The following is a 17,237-nucleotide window of genomic DNA, read 5'->3' on the forward strand; positions in this document are numbered from 1 at the left end:
TGTAGACTTTTTTTCATTATTTGTATTACTTTTGTAAGAATTTCATGCCACTTTGTGGACATTTTGCATGTCTTTTACTTTTTTCATGCCTAATTAGTAATTTTCAATTAAACCTGCTCATTTTGTAAGATTTTGTTCTCGTTAAACGCATCTTTGATGCCATTTTGTGCTTTTTAAAGATTTTTAATGCATTTTAGTGCTCAATTTGCACCATTTTTATGTTGTTTTTTTTTTATTAAGTATCTCCTTTTTTAAATGGTCATTTTGTACCGTACCACGCCTGTACATGCATGTATTTCATCCTATTTTACTCATGTTGCATTATTTATGTGGTTATATGAATAACTTTGAATTATATTTACCACTTTAAGGTCATTTTGTATGGTTGTGTACTTATTACATGTTTTCTTGGTTATTTTGCAGAACTTTTGTGGCTATTTATTCTGTTTTTGAAGTATAACAGCCGTCTTTGTGCTCATTTTGTACTTTTATTTCATTCTTCATGCCTTTTTGTGGTAATTTGTAACTCACCATGGCTTTCCTCCCAGTATTTTGTATTTTCTTTGCCTCATTGTCGTAATATTGCATTGTTTTGAACTCATTAAATCCTTCTTTTTGGTCGTTTTAAATTCTTATTTCATCCTTTATTTTGCAATATTTTTGTTCCTATTTGTATTAGTTTGGACTTATTTTATGCACCTCTGTGACCATTTGTTAATGTTGTGTACTTATTTCATGCTTTTTCAGTCATTTTGCAGAACCTTTCTAGCTACCATTTTTTCTAAGTAAAACATTCCTCTCTTGTTGTCATGTTGCACTTTAATTCCATTCTTCATGCCTTTTTGAGTTAATTTTGTCTCGCATCATGGCTCCTCCGCCATTATTTTGTTTTTTCTTTGCCTCGTTGTGGTAATATCGCATTGTTTTGAACTCATTACTTACTTGTTTTTTTGTCATTTTGCATGTCTAATAATTATTTCCCACATCATTTTTGTGTCTTTTTGTATTAGTTTTACTTATTTCATGTTTCTTTTTGGTTATTTTGCATTACTTGAGAATTCATTATGTTTGCTTCTTCTTAATTCCACTTTTGTGGTGGTTTTGTGCAGCTTTGTACTCGTTTTTGTTCAGTTGAAGTGTTTGCTGTCTCTTTGTGTTTTGTACTCATCAGAAGCCTCTTTGTTGTCTTTTTGCTTCACTTTGTGATCATTTGGCAGTGTTAGCACTAGCTGCATGCTCCTTCTGTTGTTGTTTGGTAAATCCTTTCATTCTTTTTGCTTCTCTTAGAGTGTTTATTTCTCTTTTTTTAAATTATATTTCTTTTTAAAGTCATAATGTGTCTTTTTGGTTGTTTTTCACCAGTTGATCCACTGTTTTTGATCTATTCCAAGTCTTCAGATGTCCTTTTGTAATCATTTTTGAATGTTTTCAGGTTATTTTGAAGCTCAGCATGGTCATTATAAAGTTTTTAGTCACCTTCTCTCTCTTTATTATAATTCTGTCCCTCTAAGTGCCTTTTTTCTGTCTCTATTTGCACTTGTGTGTTTCTCTGTGGTCCTTTTAAATCTCTCTGCTGTCATCTTTACTCTCCTTTATCTCTATTTTATAGCGTTTCTCTTTCCACTCCTGTATATCCCTCTATAGTCTTTATTTTCTCACTGAGGACCTTTGAGTCTTAGAAACGGGATGTTTGCCATCCTCCACCCCCTCCTGGCCCTCCTCCTGCTCTAAAGAGAAAACTTTCTCTCTATTAGCTTTAAAAAGGAAAGAAAGTGTGACAGAGCACCGAGATGAGACCAGTTAAACCCAGATCAGAGGACTAAGAATAGCCCGGGATGCACACAGGGTCGCTGCCACACTCATACATATTCTATCACACACAAACACACCGAGAGGCAGAGACAGACGGAGGGGGCTTTAGGAACGGTGTATGTAAGACCAAACACAGCTTGTCTTCTGCTTTAGTCGTGTCTTTGCCGCTCAGACGCTGATGTAACGACAAACCCAGCAGCACACACACTTTTACACACACACACACGCCGGCTCCCTGTTGTATAAGCAGCTCGCCCTGATGGTGATTGATTTGTGCTAATAAATAAAAGTCATTCCAGCACAGACAGATGCTGAGCTGCAGCTGCAAGAGAGTTGGCACGTCGCCCTCTGCTGGCAGCTGCAGGAACTCTGAGAGGGACAGACTGATGAAGAGGATGGAAATATCAGCAGGTTATCTTCATCACTGCACTGATATACACCATGAATCCATTAATCTAAACAATAATAAAGTCCTGCCTCTTTATTTGTCCCTTTAAATGTGTTTTTGCACACAAAATGTTCCCATAACTCCAGGAAAAAGTTAATGAGTGAGCTTGTTTGCAGTCATGTGATCCAGATGGGGGACGGGAGGCAAAAAAAACAGTTAGAAATCAATGGGAGTGGAGGAAAGTTGGTCCATTAAAGCTCTAGATGAAGCTGCACACATTAGCTATGATCCCTAGACTTTACAAAAACGTGATTTTTCCCTTAGGTGAACTGATTTACCTTGCGTTTAGGTGATCAATAACACAAATGACTTAGTCCTCCTACTAGAGGTCTACACAGATGAAGGCAGACTAGAATTCTAATTCTCAGAATTGAAGTATGGTGTCCCTCAGGGGTCTGTTTAGGTGCCAATTTATTCTCCATTTATACGTTTCAGCTGGGTTTCATCATTAATAAACATATTGGATGTTTTTATTTTATCATTTTATGCTGATGATACACAGTTGTACCTGTGAAAAGCTGCCTATCCAAGATGCACAACTGGATGTCTTGTAATTTTTACAATTAAATTCCAGTAGGAGAGATATTTTTAATTGGATGGTAGTAAATCACCAAAGAAATGCTGCCCTCTGCTGGTTCCTTATGTACGGAAGCAGTTTAGGGCCATTTTTGATGGAGAAAATAATTTTGGGCAAGTCGAGATTTAAGTCGAAATGACGAGAATAAAGTAGAAATTTCGAGACTAGAGTTGAAACACAACTTTGAGACTTAAGTTGAAATGAGGAGAAAAAACGTACTACTAACAGCGGATCAAAGATGCTGTGTGTTTATGTGGCAAAGAGAGAGAATCTCTTTGTTGTTAAATCCAATAATGAGATATAATTTCATGTACTTATTGATATGAGCCATAAGGCATACCGTAGAGACAGGCACCATTCTCTGTTATTGTCTTAAATACTCATACATTAACAGGAGAGACAGACGGGAGATTAGTTAGTAATAGCAAGTTTTGACTTTTTTCTCATCATTCAACTTTAATCTCGAAATTGTTTTAATATTATTCTCAAAATTTCGACTTTTTCTCGAAATTTCAACTTTATTCGTCATTTTGAATTAAATCTTGACTTGCCCAAAATTATTTTCCCCATCAAAAATGGCCCTAATCTGCTTCCGTACTTATGTCACGATGTTTAATCATAGAAACATTTCTAAAGTTCGTCGATCTTTTTAAACAATTCCAGAGTAGTCATAGGTGTCTTGTGGCCTCTCTCACTAGTCTCCTTCTTGCTTTTGCCTTTGAAATGTTTTGCATCCATCCCCTGACTTAAGACTTTTCAATAATCTTGAGTGTTCCTTTGTCTTCATGGTGTAATGATAGCCAGGAATACTGATTAAGAAGTGGCTGCACCTTCCAGACACAGGTGTCTTTATACTACTAGAGACACTTTGACTGCACTCAGGTGATCCCTACTTCTCTACTTGTGAGAACTCGCGCTGTACCGAGCTTCCTGTCTTCCAGGACTTCTACCGGTCCGGGGTCAGGAAGCGGGCAGGTAACACAGCTTGTGACATCCCGGACGCGAGCTGTTTAAACTACTTCCTTCTGATTGGCGTTACAGGACGCCGCACGCCAAAACAACCCAGACACAGGAAGAGTTTCTTCCTCCAGGCTGTCGCTCTGATGAAGTCTTAACAGTCACAGAGTGTCAGATAATATATCCTTCATTTCACAAGCACCTTTAACGTAAAATACCCCACACTGTCTCTGACGGTGGTCCAGGACACATCATTACTACCTTTATAAACCCTCATAGTCGGAGTGTTTTATCCACGTAAACCACAAATCAGCAGAGTTTAGAGAAATCAGTGGATCCTGAGAGGCGCTGGTTGACATTTTATCTCCTTGTTTTAAAGGTCAGGTTGTTTTTACTTTCAAGGAGAGAGTGACAAGAAAATAAGAGAGGATGTAGAAGTTAGTGTGGCTCTTCTTTCCCTTCCTCCAGCAGAGATGGAGGATTTATTTAACCTGGGAATAAAAGAAACAGAACCACTGCACTCACTATATATTCACTCTGGTATCCTCCTTTATTTTTAGCTCATTAAATCCATGTACAGAGAGCTAAGCCAGAGGAAAGATAGAGTCTGAGGTAAAAGGTCTAACAGGTCTAACAGGTGTCACTGATGAGGCTGAAGATATCAGCCTGAATATTTCAGAAACATGTGATGGGAAAACAAGAACTATTTGGTGTTTTTTCCTTCAGTAGTAAGTTTCTAAAGCTCCTTGGGGAAATCATGACTACCTCACATTTCTCTGCTGCGTGTGAGCCGTTACCGCTCCTCTATAGGTGGAGTAATGGAGGAGATCCCTGAAGAGTCTCTGTAATAATACAAGGAGAGCCCAGGCTTTGTGGACGAGGAGGAAGTTTCATTAAAATATATAGACACCATATGAATATTACACCGCTGAAATTAAGACTGCAGCTCTGAAGTGGTGCTTAAGTTTGTTTTTATACTCTATGTCCACTATGATAAAGGATGAGCGCATGATTTAGTGAAAAAAGACCTGTACCTGCAGTCCTGATAAAATGTCTGATCCAGCCAGGCCTGCTCAGATCAGACCGGGTCCTCTGCAGCTGTGATTTACTGCTAGTATGTGTGTTGGATAGTTAGCATCAGTGCGAGCGTCCTGGCTAACAGCTGCCTCATTTTGGAGCTTAAAGGTTTGTCAACTACGGTTGGGTTCTGATACTGGAATTATGTAACCGTGCCACTTTCTTTTACCCCTTTAACCACTTTTTTCTGCCCAGTTTAGCCACTTTTAACTCATCTTTGTTACTTTTAAGATCCCATTTCACCACCTTTTCTGCCTCCCATTCTCCTTCCTCCAGTTTTTGAGACTTTTAACCCATTCTTTGACCATTTACACCTATTTTTGTCTCTGTTTACCCCATTCTGACACTTTTTGTGCCACATTTAATTAATTTTGCCACTTTAAACCCATTTGTGCCTCTTGTAACTCTTAAGGCTACTTTTTAATCTCATGTCATCATCTTTCTGCCCATTGTTGCCATTTTTGATCCATTTTGCCACTTTTTTTTTAACCTGTTCCACCCCTATGCCTGAAAATTTTTGCCATTTTAAACCTATTTTATTGCCACTTTCAGACCATTGCTGCCTTGGTTAACCCATTTTTCCCACTGTTAACCCCATTTCACTCTTTTTTCTGCCTATTTTTTCCAATTGTAACTGAATTTAACTATTTGTTATGCCCATTTTTGCCACTTGTTAACCCTTTCACCACTTCTTCTGCCAGTTTTTGACACTTTTAACCCATTCTTTGACCATTTCTGCCTATTTTTCCCCTATGAACCCCACTTCCGCCACTCTAGACACATTTCTGCCACTTTTGGCCCGTTTTAATTGTGTTTTAACCCTTGTGCCCTCATTGGGCATTTTTGGCCATTTTTCTCAATGTTTTTTTTTTAATTTGTGATCATTTTGTCAGTTTTACAGCTTGTGGTATGAATTTTTACAGGAACTTTTCTTCTAGTTAAATTTTTTGAAATCCAGCATGCTTTACTCTTAAATGTCATTCATACTCTCTCAATGAATTTTGTACCCTCCTGACACCTTTGAGGCAAAATGTACACGTGCAAAAAATCTGCTATCAAATCAGCATACATCATTTTTTTTCCTACCTTTTTTCATAAATCTCTTTAACAACTTCAGACCTGCTCTAAACTACCGAACATTCAATAAAGATTTTAAACCTTTAAATGCCAGTTTGATTATTTGAAATATTTTATTTTTTAATATAAAAAACACATGAAGTGAAATATTTTCCATAAAATTAACAGTGGAAAGATGAGGCTTTGGTGCTGATAAGAGTCTTGGATGGGTCAAAGATTTAAACTGCTATTAAATCACCATACATCAAAAATTTTTTCTACCTTTTTTCATAAATCTTTTTAACAACTTTACACTTACTCAAAACTACCAAACATTCAATAATTCTCTGAATTTTAACCCTTTTAAACTCACACAAAACTCTCCATAGTATAACAGGCAAAAATACAAGAATCTGTGCATGGTCCTACAATGGGTAAATGGTTGAATCTGTGGCCATTATTGATATTTTTGCCAGTTTAAACCTTTTTAGTGCTGTTTTTAACCCTTTTTTTTTATGACTTTTAACCCATTTTAATGGCTTGTTGCCCTTTAAGCCACTTCTTTGTGGCACTTTTATCCCATTTTGCCACTTTTTGCCTGATTCTGCCACTTTAGTTTAATTTTTTATTTATTATTTATTTGTTTTGTGTGTTGCAATGGATGCCATGATCTCTCTAGCTGCAGAATAATTCCACCTACAGGTTAGAAATAAAGTAACCTTACTAAATAATGTGAGTACTTTTATTAAGCATTGCAATATGAATGTTTGAACCACTCTAACTCAACAACAACAAAAAAAGATTTTTAGCAGCTGTTTAGTTGAAATTATTCTGAAACCAATTAAAAACATGATCAATAACATCACAGATGCAGCAGCTACACCTCAGTGCAGTTTAATGCCAAAAATGCAAAGTTTTAAAGACACCACCAGGCTCACACTCATGCATGTGTGTGGAGATCAGGCCTGCAGACATGCACAGACATGCTGGCAGTAAAAACGTCTCTGTGCTACTTACCAGAACCTAGAGCAACATTCAAACGCAGACAAACACAGACGCACAGCCCTGCAGGTGACTCACCTTGAGGTCTCTGTGTACCACCCCCATCTGATGGCAGTGGAGCACGGCCTCCAGGATCTGCTGGATGCAATGACTGCACGCAAACAGCAGGGGGAGCAGGTTAGTCTGAGCACATTCAGCCCCCCAACTGTCACATCCATGCAGAGGCAGCAACATCTCAATACAGGCTGCACACACACACACACACACACACACACGCTCTCACACTCACATGTTTTCAATAGAGGGATGATTCTCCAGCGTGAAGAGTGTTCCTGTCTGTGAACTACGCAGGGAGAAGGTGTGCACGGAGCTATTTTCTGCCAAACATTAGTCAGGCAGTGTGGGAGTGAGCTGCAGCTCCATGTGGGCGGCACTGTGTCTAACCTGCACATTCTCCCGTCTAATTTATTCACAAACGCTGCCTTTGACCAAACATTTTAGCAGCTTTCCAAGCTTTTGAAGTAGACACAACGCTCTGCTGCTACTCCAGTGAACTCTGGGATTTTTTGCTTTCATTCTAAGGCTGGCTACACACTGGAAGATTTCAGAGACCCTCCTACATGATCTTTTGGTCAAATCATCCTCAAGTTTATGCTGTCAGTAGCATGAATTTTCTGCTCTCCATCACACTCAAACACAGGTGTTTGATATTCATGATTAGGTCAGGGTTCCTTCTTCCCATGGATTACTGCAGCAAGCAGACAGTCACATCACCACCCCAATCTATCTTTGTTTTCACTCTGAAGTCACGTTTGATCAGGCAGAGATACTCAGTGTGTGCATTCAAGCTACACCTGCATACAGTCATGTGCATACGTTTAAGGCATGCAAGGCTCATCACAGGCTTGATGTTCCACTACCTGAGGCTCGAGAGGTTGGTGAGGGCGGCCAGAGTCGAGCTCAACATATGTCAACATGTGTGCCGCTTGGCAGCCAAGGTCAAGCTCGACAGCATCTCTTTCTGGTTACACACCCAGAGACTGCTGGTGGTTTTTCAAGCCCTCTGGACATCCAAAGCAAAAACCAGGGGCTCGTAGCACCCCTCCTACCCGCCTGGACATCAGCCTAGGCCATGCTAATTCACCCTATCCACCCCTTGCTCTGCCCCAAAGGAGTCGACTTTATTTTTTCTTCACCAGACCATTCCTCATGCCTCTTGTAATATGCAAGGACATCCAGAGCAGGACTTTGGTTGTGTCAATCCTTCCTACCCAATGTTGCCCTCAGACAGCTTAATGCCACACCTACTTCTTATTTCAGCCTCAATTTTTGCCCAAACATGCCTAAAAGTTGTGCACAGTGCTGTTCTTGTATTAGATTCATCACATAAAGTCACTGAGATGGGGTCTCCAGATGCCTTAAAGGGATACTTCAACATTTTGGCAAATTTGCCCATTGCCATAATCCCTTTAGTCTCAGTAATAAGTTTGTTACCTTTAGTTGCTGGTGTAAGCTGTTTTTAGATCGGCGCTGCTGAGTTCAGAGCTGCTGTGCCAACTCAATGGAGTCTTATGGTATTCCAGCTTTTCCTCATCAAACTCATAAAATACACAATCCAACAACTCCAAAACGCACCAAAAATGTTGAAGTATACCTAAAGTTACACTGTTGCCACTTCACACCAATTTTGCCAAATTTAAACACATTCTTGCAATTTAAACCCCATTTTTTGTCTTTGTTAAACCCTTTCAACCACTTTTTTCAGCCTGTTTTAGCCACTTTTAAACAAAATCTTTCCACTCGCTGCCTATTGTTGGCTCTGGTGACCCATTATTGCCAATATTAACCCCTCTTTACCACTTTTTACTCCACATTTCACAATTTGATATGCCAATTTTTGCCAGTTTAACCCATTGCTGCCTATTTCTGCCTCAGCTAACCCTTTTTTGCCCATTTTTATCAAGTTTTCATGCCATTTCACCAAGTTTCCACCTATTTTTGCCACTTTCATGCCATTTCAGCCACTTTTTAATCCCTTTTTACCACTTAAAATGCTCTTTTCTGGCCATTTTAACCCATTTTTGCCACCTCGTGGTTATTTTTTTGCCACTTTTAGCTAATTTTTGGCACTTCTAACCCAATCCTCCTACTTTTATAATCCAATTTCACCACGTTTCCCACCATTTTTTGCCATCATTAGCCCATTTTAGCTATTTTAAACATATTTTAATTTTTAAGGGGGGTACTTACTACACAAATGAATTAAAATGATATTTGTTTCTTTGCAAAATGTGGTTATTATTTAGGTTAAATATAAAATCCCACACAATGGACCATGATTTTGCTGGTCCCCAGTTTGGCTGGGCCCCAGAAAGCTCTCCCATTTTTCCTTGCCTCCACATGACTATTTTAGAGTGTGCATGGCTGATCAGCCACCTTCAGGTACAGTGGGGGTTCCTGGTCTCTGGCACCTTTATTTTGGGGTTGTGGGCTGAAAAGCTGGAGAACCACTGGACTAGATAAATGTGAAACATGTCATTGAAAAGTGAATGAGTCGATCTGATTGGCCAGGTTACAAATGAAGGGTTAGAGTGTTTAAAACCAGTTTAACCTCTCCTTATGTCCGTGGAATCCCAAGTTTAACATCTCAAATCGTCTAGTGTGTTGCCAGCCTTCCACACTCATACACACACATCGTCTTTCTCTCCAGCAGCATGGTGCTTGTTCTGCAAAGGAAATCTAGTTCAGACCGTCCAAAATAGTGCAACAAGAGTCCCAAAAGCAAAAACCTGAAAACAGGCAGACAAATAAGAGACAGACGAACAGACAGACAGCAGGCACAGGCAGGTCGTTTCTTTTTGTTTCTTTTAAAACCACAGGCAGAAAATAAAAGACAAGCAACCCTGGTTAGAAAGGGGTGCAGGGAAAATGCAACACAATGAGACACCCACACACACCTTGAGGTCCCTGTGCACTATGTCATGTTGGTGGGTGTAAGACACACTGTCTAGAATCTGATGGATACAGTGACTGTGGAGACAAAACAACAAGGTGTAAAAACAGTAATACAGAGAGGAGGAGGAGGGGAGGCTGTTAAGGACAAGATTTGTACCAAACATTACACATTCAGCTCACCAAAATAACAACAAAACAGATTTATAGGTTTGATTTATCCCTCCAGGTCTTGAGATTCTTCAGGTTAACAGTAAAAATCATTTGGTGTGACCAGCCCGCAGCCGCCTCCGAACACTTGATTGAAAAGCATCCTCTTTGTTAACCTGAAATTACCCTCCTGGTGTCCTGTAGAGACAGAGAGAGCGTGCAGAGGCAGAGAGTGTTCGGTTGAATTTGTTAATGTAACTGGTTCATTGATCCATTATCTGGCTGCGACCGTGGCTGTGATATCAGCAGCCTCACTGTGCTCTGTAGTTATAAATGCTGGGAGCTGTCCGTGGTGCTGAAGTAGACGATGAAACACAACCCTCCTCATCCTGCTCTTATGGCATCTTTATCTAGGCTCCATGGTTTTTAAACTTTATAAAGTTAACACATATTCTGAATGCATGGCACATGCATTAAAAAACAACATTTTCCCCCATTTAATAAAGCAGTAATCAGCTAGTCTTTTCAGCCATAATAGCCTTTTTCAGAGCAAGTCTTTGCAGGATGATTCCTTATTTGCAGATTTGCAGGTTTTCAATTTAGCATTCTTGTTTAGTCATTTATATGTGAATGTTAAGGAGCCTCAGACATGAAATGGTCAAAAAAATATTTAATTGTTGCCACAATATAGCTATAACATGCACAAAAAATACTAATTTGTGGCCATGAAGTAGGTATAAATACTAATTAATAATATTAATATCATTCCTGGACAGCTGGGTAAACAAATCGAGCGCACCTTCCTATCCCGACGTCCAAGAACCTCCGCCAGTAAAGCAACTTGGCTTTCAATATTCTGTTTAAAATGCGTCTCGGTAATAATGGTTCCTTGCAATGCCAGGCTTTTCAGAATGTCTTTGTGGCTCATTCCCTGCCTAAAATAAAATTCAATCATACGATCCCTGTCCATCGTGTAGCTTTAGCCCCTCCCTGACTCTACCTTAGACCTTAGAGAAGGTGCGCTCGATTTGCTTACCAAGCTGTCCAGGAATGATATTAAAATTAATAATTAGTATATCCTGCGCACATTATACCTACTTCGTGGCCACAAATTGGTATTTTGTGGCCTCAAAATACTAATTCGGGGTCATAATTCAGTATTTTGTGGCCATAAATTCGTATTTTGTGCACATGTTATAGCTATATTGTGGCCACAATTTAAATTTTTTTTGACCATGTCATGTCTGGGGCTCTGTAGAATGTTGATCATTGCTGTTTTTAAGGGACATTAGAAAACTGTTCACTAGTTTATTGGTTATGGACAATTTGCTGCATGGATGATGGCACATATCCATGCTATGCTGAAGTTCCCACAGTCAGGTCCCACAGGTGGGACTCTCTGGCTAAGTCAAAAGTTTCAAATGCCCAAATGTATTCTGGGGAAATTCTGCAGATTAACAAATGATTGTTAAATAAATAGAGTACTATGACAAAAAGTACTTAAAGTAATGGAGTGCCTTTACTTAAAGCTAAAACTGTGTTTTATCAGCTTTTTAAAAATTATTTATATAGTTCAACAATTAAATTTAACCCAAGACTTGTTTTTGTGATTGTAGCTGGAGGATCAAGCCTTACACTGGCTCCTGAACTAATTCAATCTAATGTTGCAGGATTCCATAATAATGTGCAAATGCACATATACCCAACAATATTGTAATCAGCAATTGCGGTTTCAATAAAACACAGAAACAGAAACATGAGTGTTCTTCCTTGGTCATCGTGGAAATTTAGAAAATAATGATAGCTTTGAAAGCTCGGGGTTGGTTCATGCAGGACATGGTAGTCGCATGCCCAGCCTGGCCAGCTGATCCCCATTGTCTCCTCCCAGCTCCCACAGCCAATCACAGCTCTTCTCCCAACACAGCCGTGTATTCAAATATGATGTACTTCTCACTAATTGCATTAATGCTGATGAACCACGCTGCAGCACAGCTGCTGCTGGCAAAGCTTAACCTCCTCCACCCCAGCCGCCTCCTTTATAGCATAGAGCTTGTTGCGCCCTCATATTGAGATTCATGCTACAGTGGATTCATTGCTTTTGAGCTGATTTCATTGTATTCAGCATGAATTATCATTAATGTGTCTATACATTTGGGGGTTTCTAGCCATGCCATGGAAAGTCAACGCATGCATTTTTAGAGCAGGGTCTTCACTGTTAAGTGAAACTGTTGATCCATTTTGCAATAAAACTGTAAAATGTGTGATGAGCATGTTCCTTACTCATTTCTCAACTCAAAACACTGATATTGAGTACTTGCAGTGTCTTCAGGCATTTTTGTAAACCTTTCGAAATAGGTTACTAAATTAAAACTGTGGTTTCACTAATCTATGGTTCCACTTTTATCATTCTGTTTTGCTGCTTTTAGCTAGAAGTGGTCAAATTTGGCTTGCAGTTTGATGCACATTGTTATGGATTCGTCCTCTTTGTTAAGTATTGGCTACTTTTTAATCCCAGGTCGCATTAAATGCACTATGTTTTTGCGTTGAAGATCCGCCTGTCCCAGTCATTTTGTCAACACAACATCTGAAGAACTCTATGAGAGATTTTTTCTTCAAACTTTCCACAAATATTCACTCTGAATCAAAGATAAACTTGGGCTGCATAAGGTCTAATTTTCATTGCGTGTTTACATTTCCTGGGTCTTCTTCTTATCTCTACATTAAAGTAATTTCCTCATCAAACTGGCGTTGTCGGCAGGATACAAACAAAGTTTAAAAGAACCTGTTATAGCATCTTTAGTAGCTGAATAGTTGTAGTGATGTTGTTTGTTTGTAGTCCCACGGCACACCTACGCTCTAAGTCATACCAGTGTGCCTATGTGGACCATTTGGGAACCACCGACCTAGAGTTCATATAAAAAAAGACACTAACTGCAGAGCACCAACAACAGTGAGAACGGTTGTGCATGTATTGAACCGCCTGGTTGTAATTTTTACCTCAAATGGCCTTATAGCTGTTAAAAAACAATAATTGGATAAAAAATAAGACCTAAATGCAAAATCAAAATGTTTACTTTCATATTAATGAAAATAAATTGAAATATGTGAAATATAATTGTTTGAAAATGAAGAATTTCAGTGTGAATAGAGAAGATTCAGTGTAGAAAATATCAGTAAATAAATGTTAAAAATGTCACAACAACTAAAAAAAATCACGAGTAAAAATCAGGAAATTAAAAACCTTAATTTGTGAAAGTGTGAGCCAGTGACTCAGTGTTTTAAACGCCACATCAAAAAACCATCCTCCTCCATTTTTATCAAGCAGAAGCAGACATCTGAAGGATTGAAATCTCAAAACCTGGACGCAAAAAACCAAACCCCCTCCATATGGCTGTAGACCAGCCGTGGTTCATGGATAGAAATATGCTTGCTTGGTATTTTGGGTGAACTGGCCCTTTAAAGAGGGCAGAGAAAGAAGGGAGGGATCGAGCGATTGTGTGTGCAGATGGAGCACAGAGAGGAAACTGTCAGTGAGATACTGTTGGACAGTAATCAAGCCATGCTAATCACACACCCACACGCAAACACACCGAGTGACACACGCACTAACACACACACATAATTTATGCAAAGAGAACAAGAGAGAATGGAGGCAGATGAGAGGGTAGAAAGAGAAAATAACAGGGAAAGTGACGCTTAAAAATACAGAGGAAAAAAGACGGAGGCCTACACGGCACAGTGAGAAAATTATCAGGGCTCTTTTGTGCAACCATTACAGCTTTATATGTGACCTAAATAACTGGAAATCTGTATGGAAGCACTGGTGTGAATGCAAGAAAATGTCCTAGATGCAAATTCTGCCTCATTGAAATTCATGAAACAGCTTTTTTGTGTGCACAGCATTTAAACCAATAACAGGACAATATAACTCACAGGTATGTTACGATACCCACAGCAATCTGAAAACTTTGGTGAACTGTAAGGGAGCGTGTCATCTGCATAGAAAGTACATATGATGTGGACTGGCAGGCAAATATACAGCCCAGTTCCAAAAAAGTTGGGGCAGAGAAAAATACCAGATGTTGAATCTGAGACATTTTTACCATTTCAGGAACAGTATTAGCTCACTTTGAATCTGATGGCAGCACATTTCAAAAAAGTAGGGGCAGGGCCATGTTTACTATTGTGTAGCATCCCCTCTTCTATTAACAACAGTCTGTAAATGTCTGGGAGAGGAATGTTGTCCCATTCTTGTCTGATATAGGATTCTAGCTTGGCCTTCTCTGCTGAATTTTTTCTTCTCTGATGCTCCAAATGTTTTCTATTGGTGAAAGGTCTGGACTGCAGGCAAACCATTTCTGCACATGGAATCTTCTACTGTGAAGCCATGCTGTTGTGATGGATGTGATATGTGGTTTAACAACATCTAGCTCAAATAGTCAAGGGCTTCCCTGAAAGAGACGTTGACTGGATGGGAGTATGTCACCTCTCGACTTCTCAGCATTGATAGTTCCTTTCCAGATGTTAGAGCTGCCCACGCCATAGGCACTAATGCAATGCCATACCATCAGAGATGCAGGCTTTAGAACTGAGCCAGGAGAACAAGCTGGGTGCTCCCTCTGGTTTCCCCAAAAGAATGCTCACATTTTTATTCCTCTGACCACAGAACAGTTTTCCATGTTTCCTAATTCCATGTTAAATGAGCTTTGGTCCAGAGAGGACAGCTGTGATTCTGGTTCGTGTTCAGTTATGGCTTCTTCTCTCCATGAACCAGCTTTAGCTATCATCTGTAGATGGCACTGCCAAGTGTGTTGACAGATAATGATTTCTGGAAGTGCTCCTGAGCCCATGCAGTGGTTTCCAGTACAGAATCAGGCCTCTTTTTAATGCCTGAGGGCCCCAAGATCACCAGAATCCATCACTGACCTTCAGCTTTGCTCTCAGAGATTTCTCCAGATTCTCTGAATCTTCTGATGATATTATGGACCGTAATAGTGGGATATTCACGTCGAATTTTAGGTTGAGGAACATTTTTCTGAAATTATTCCACAACTTTTAAACGTGGTTTGTCTAGGGATTAGAACTGATAAGACTTTATTATCAATGCATGAGTAATTTTGCTTATCGAATTCAATTCTTGAATGATCACTTCCAGTGATCATGTGAGCATCATCTTATAAACTTAGTTTTTTTGGATGGAAGCATTTTTAAAATGATAAAGAATAAAGAATTAGATGAAGCACTGTAAAGGCACACGCTCTGACTGTTGTGCTTACATGATCACACAGACTAGTGATTGTGGAATATGTTTTTAAACACCTGGCGGTAAAACCGTATACCCTGGTAAAATTTAGGGAGGGTATACTAGTATTGAAAAAACCTATACCTAAAGTCCCTTATGTTTTATTCCTTGACTTCTCTGTTCTTGTTTGTCATGACTGCCTCTTGTGAGGCATGTGGGAGTAAGGCACTGATAAGGGAAATACCATCCATTCATCCATTTTTTCATCATGTCATGCAAAATGCTACTCCATCTGGTTTTCACCAGCATCACTTACTTTTCCAGCCTGTTGTCCCCGTCCCTACTTTTTTGAGACCTGCTTCTGCCATCAGATTTGAAATGAGCTCATACTTTTCATGAAATGGTAAAATGTCAACATCTGATATGTTGTTTATGTTCTATTGTGAATAAAACATGAGTTTAAGAGATTTACCCATCATTGCATTCAGTGTTATTGGCTTTTTTTCACAGCACCCCAACTTTTTTGAAATTGGGGTTGCAGCATCACATTAGAACTCAAGATTCTAGTCATGTGTGTTTAAATTGGCACACCTGTGGACTGTTGTGGCCTACAGGGGTCTCTGGATGAGAGGAGAAACCAGATTTCTGCTGCAGACGTGCCTTCGCTGCTTCTCATGGCTACATAACCTCGCTAAACTTGTTATTCACTTCATGTGTGGGTGTGTCACATAAACATCTGCTGCTGCTGATGGTCTTAGCCCCCTTCCAGCCATGTCTGTGGTTTTCTAACGGTATTTCTGATATTCCAGGGTGGATGCTCTTGAGCTGAAACTCTGGGGTTGAGTTACCCTTTAAGGAGGTTGAAAAACAGCTGGAAATAAAACACTGCATCACTGGTTCTACCTCTTTCCCTTCCCTCCTCCCTGTTTTTCAGTCCCCTTCTTTTCTTCTCTCTCTCTCGCCTCCACGAACCGCCTCCACAGTCAAATTGATTTAAGTCTACCTCCTGAGGGGGTTACAGCGTGGGCATGTGTGCGTTTTGTGGTTGCATGATGTGTTTCCATCTGTCTGTAAATTCTCACTCTGGGGAAAACAGAAAAAAAAAAATCCTCGACCTCGACCAGAAAAATGCGTCGAGGTATTATCCATCAGAACTGGAGCCAAAAAAATAAAACAGCAGCGATGTGTCAGAGCTGCCTTAATGAGACGAGCCGGACCGAGCCGGGAGGACTGCAGGGGCTGGAGGACTGACACATGGAGGGGGTGAAGAAGAAGAAGAAGAAGAAGAAGAAGAAGAAGAAGAAGAAGAAGAAGAAGAGGTGGGGGATTATTACGTTTACCTGGCGTCTGCTTCACTGTAGTACTCTCTGGCCACAATGTCCTCAAACAGCTCGCCTCCTGTCACCCTGGAAAAGATGAGAAGTACGCAGCTTTACTGGCAGAGGCAGCGCACACACCAACAACCACACAGACAGGAGGGGGATGTCCTCATTAGGGGGAAACCCCGGCTGCAGGATTCACTCCGACTGGGTTGCCATGGAGACTGGCTCCGGTGCGGGGGAGTGTGGATGCATCTGTGTGTATGTACGAGTGTGGAAGCCGCAAGGATGGAGGTGGGGAGGAGGGGAGGACTGTTATGTAACGGGGGGAACTGCCTTGAAAGCGAGGAGGGGATGAGAGGAGGAAGAGAAGAAGGAGGAGAAGAGGAGGAATGATGTAAATGCGGATACAAGGATGGAAAGAAAGGATGGAAAGTGAGGAGACAGATGCAGCGAAGATTGAAGATAGGGAGCAGAGGAAAATGAAGCATCAGGGGAGAGAAAGAGAGAGAGCAGCGGAGGAAGAAAAGAAGAAGAAAGGAGGAAACTCACAGGTCAAAGAGGAGATAGTGGAAGCCCTCCTCTGAGATACTGTCATGGAGACGAACTGCAGCGAGGCAGAGAGAAAGACAAAAAAAAATAAGC

At 40.1% G+C, this 17,237-nt stretch overlaps 1 protein-coding gene across 11 annotated transcripts in view; it reads right to left on the minus strand.

The window, feature by feature from the left end:
* Positions 1 to 17,237, minus strand: part of LOC121524964 (calcium/calmodulin-dependent protein kinase type II subunit beta) — a 91,209-nt gene that overhangs the window by 54,721 nt on the left and 19,251 nt on the right. For all 11 annotated transcript variants that reach the window (XM_041810609.1, XM_041810607.1, XM_041810605.1 and 8 more), the window contains exons 4-6: positions 17,145 to 17,199; positions 16,614 to 16,679; positions 7,008 to 7,080 (exon numbers count right to left, since the gene is read on the minus strand). In XM_041810609.1, the coding sequence (XP_041666543.1) occupies positions 7,008 to 7,080; positions 16,614 to 16,679; positions 17,145 to 17,199 (194 nt within the window). The remainder of the gene's footprint in view (positions 1 to 7,007; positions 7,081 to 16,613; positions 16,680 to 17,144; positions 17,200 to 17,237) is intronic.

Source organism: Cheilinus undulatus, linkage group 17, assembly GCF_018320785.1.
Source record: "Cheilinus undulatus linkage group 17, ASM1832078v1, whole genome shotgun sequence".
In the NCBI taxonomy this organism is placed as follows: Eukaryota; Metazoa; Chordata; class Actinopteri; order Labriformes; family Labridae; genus Cheilinus; species Cheilinus undulatus.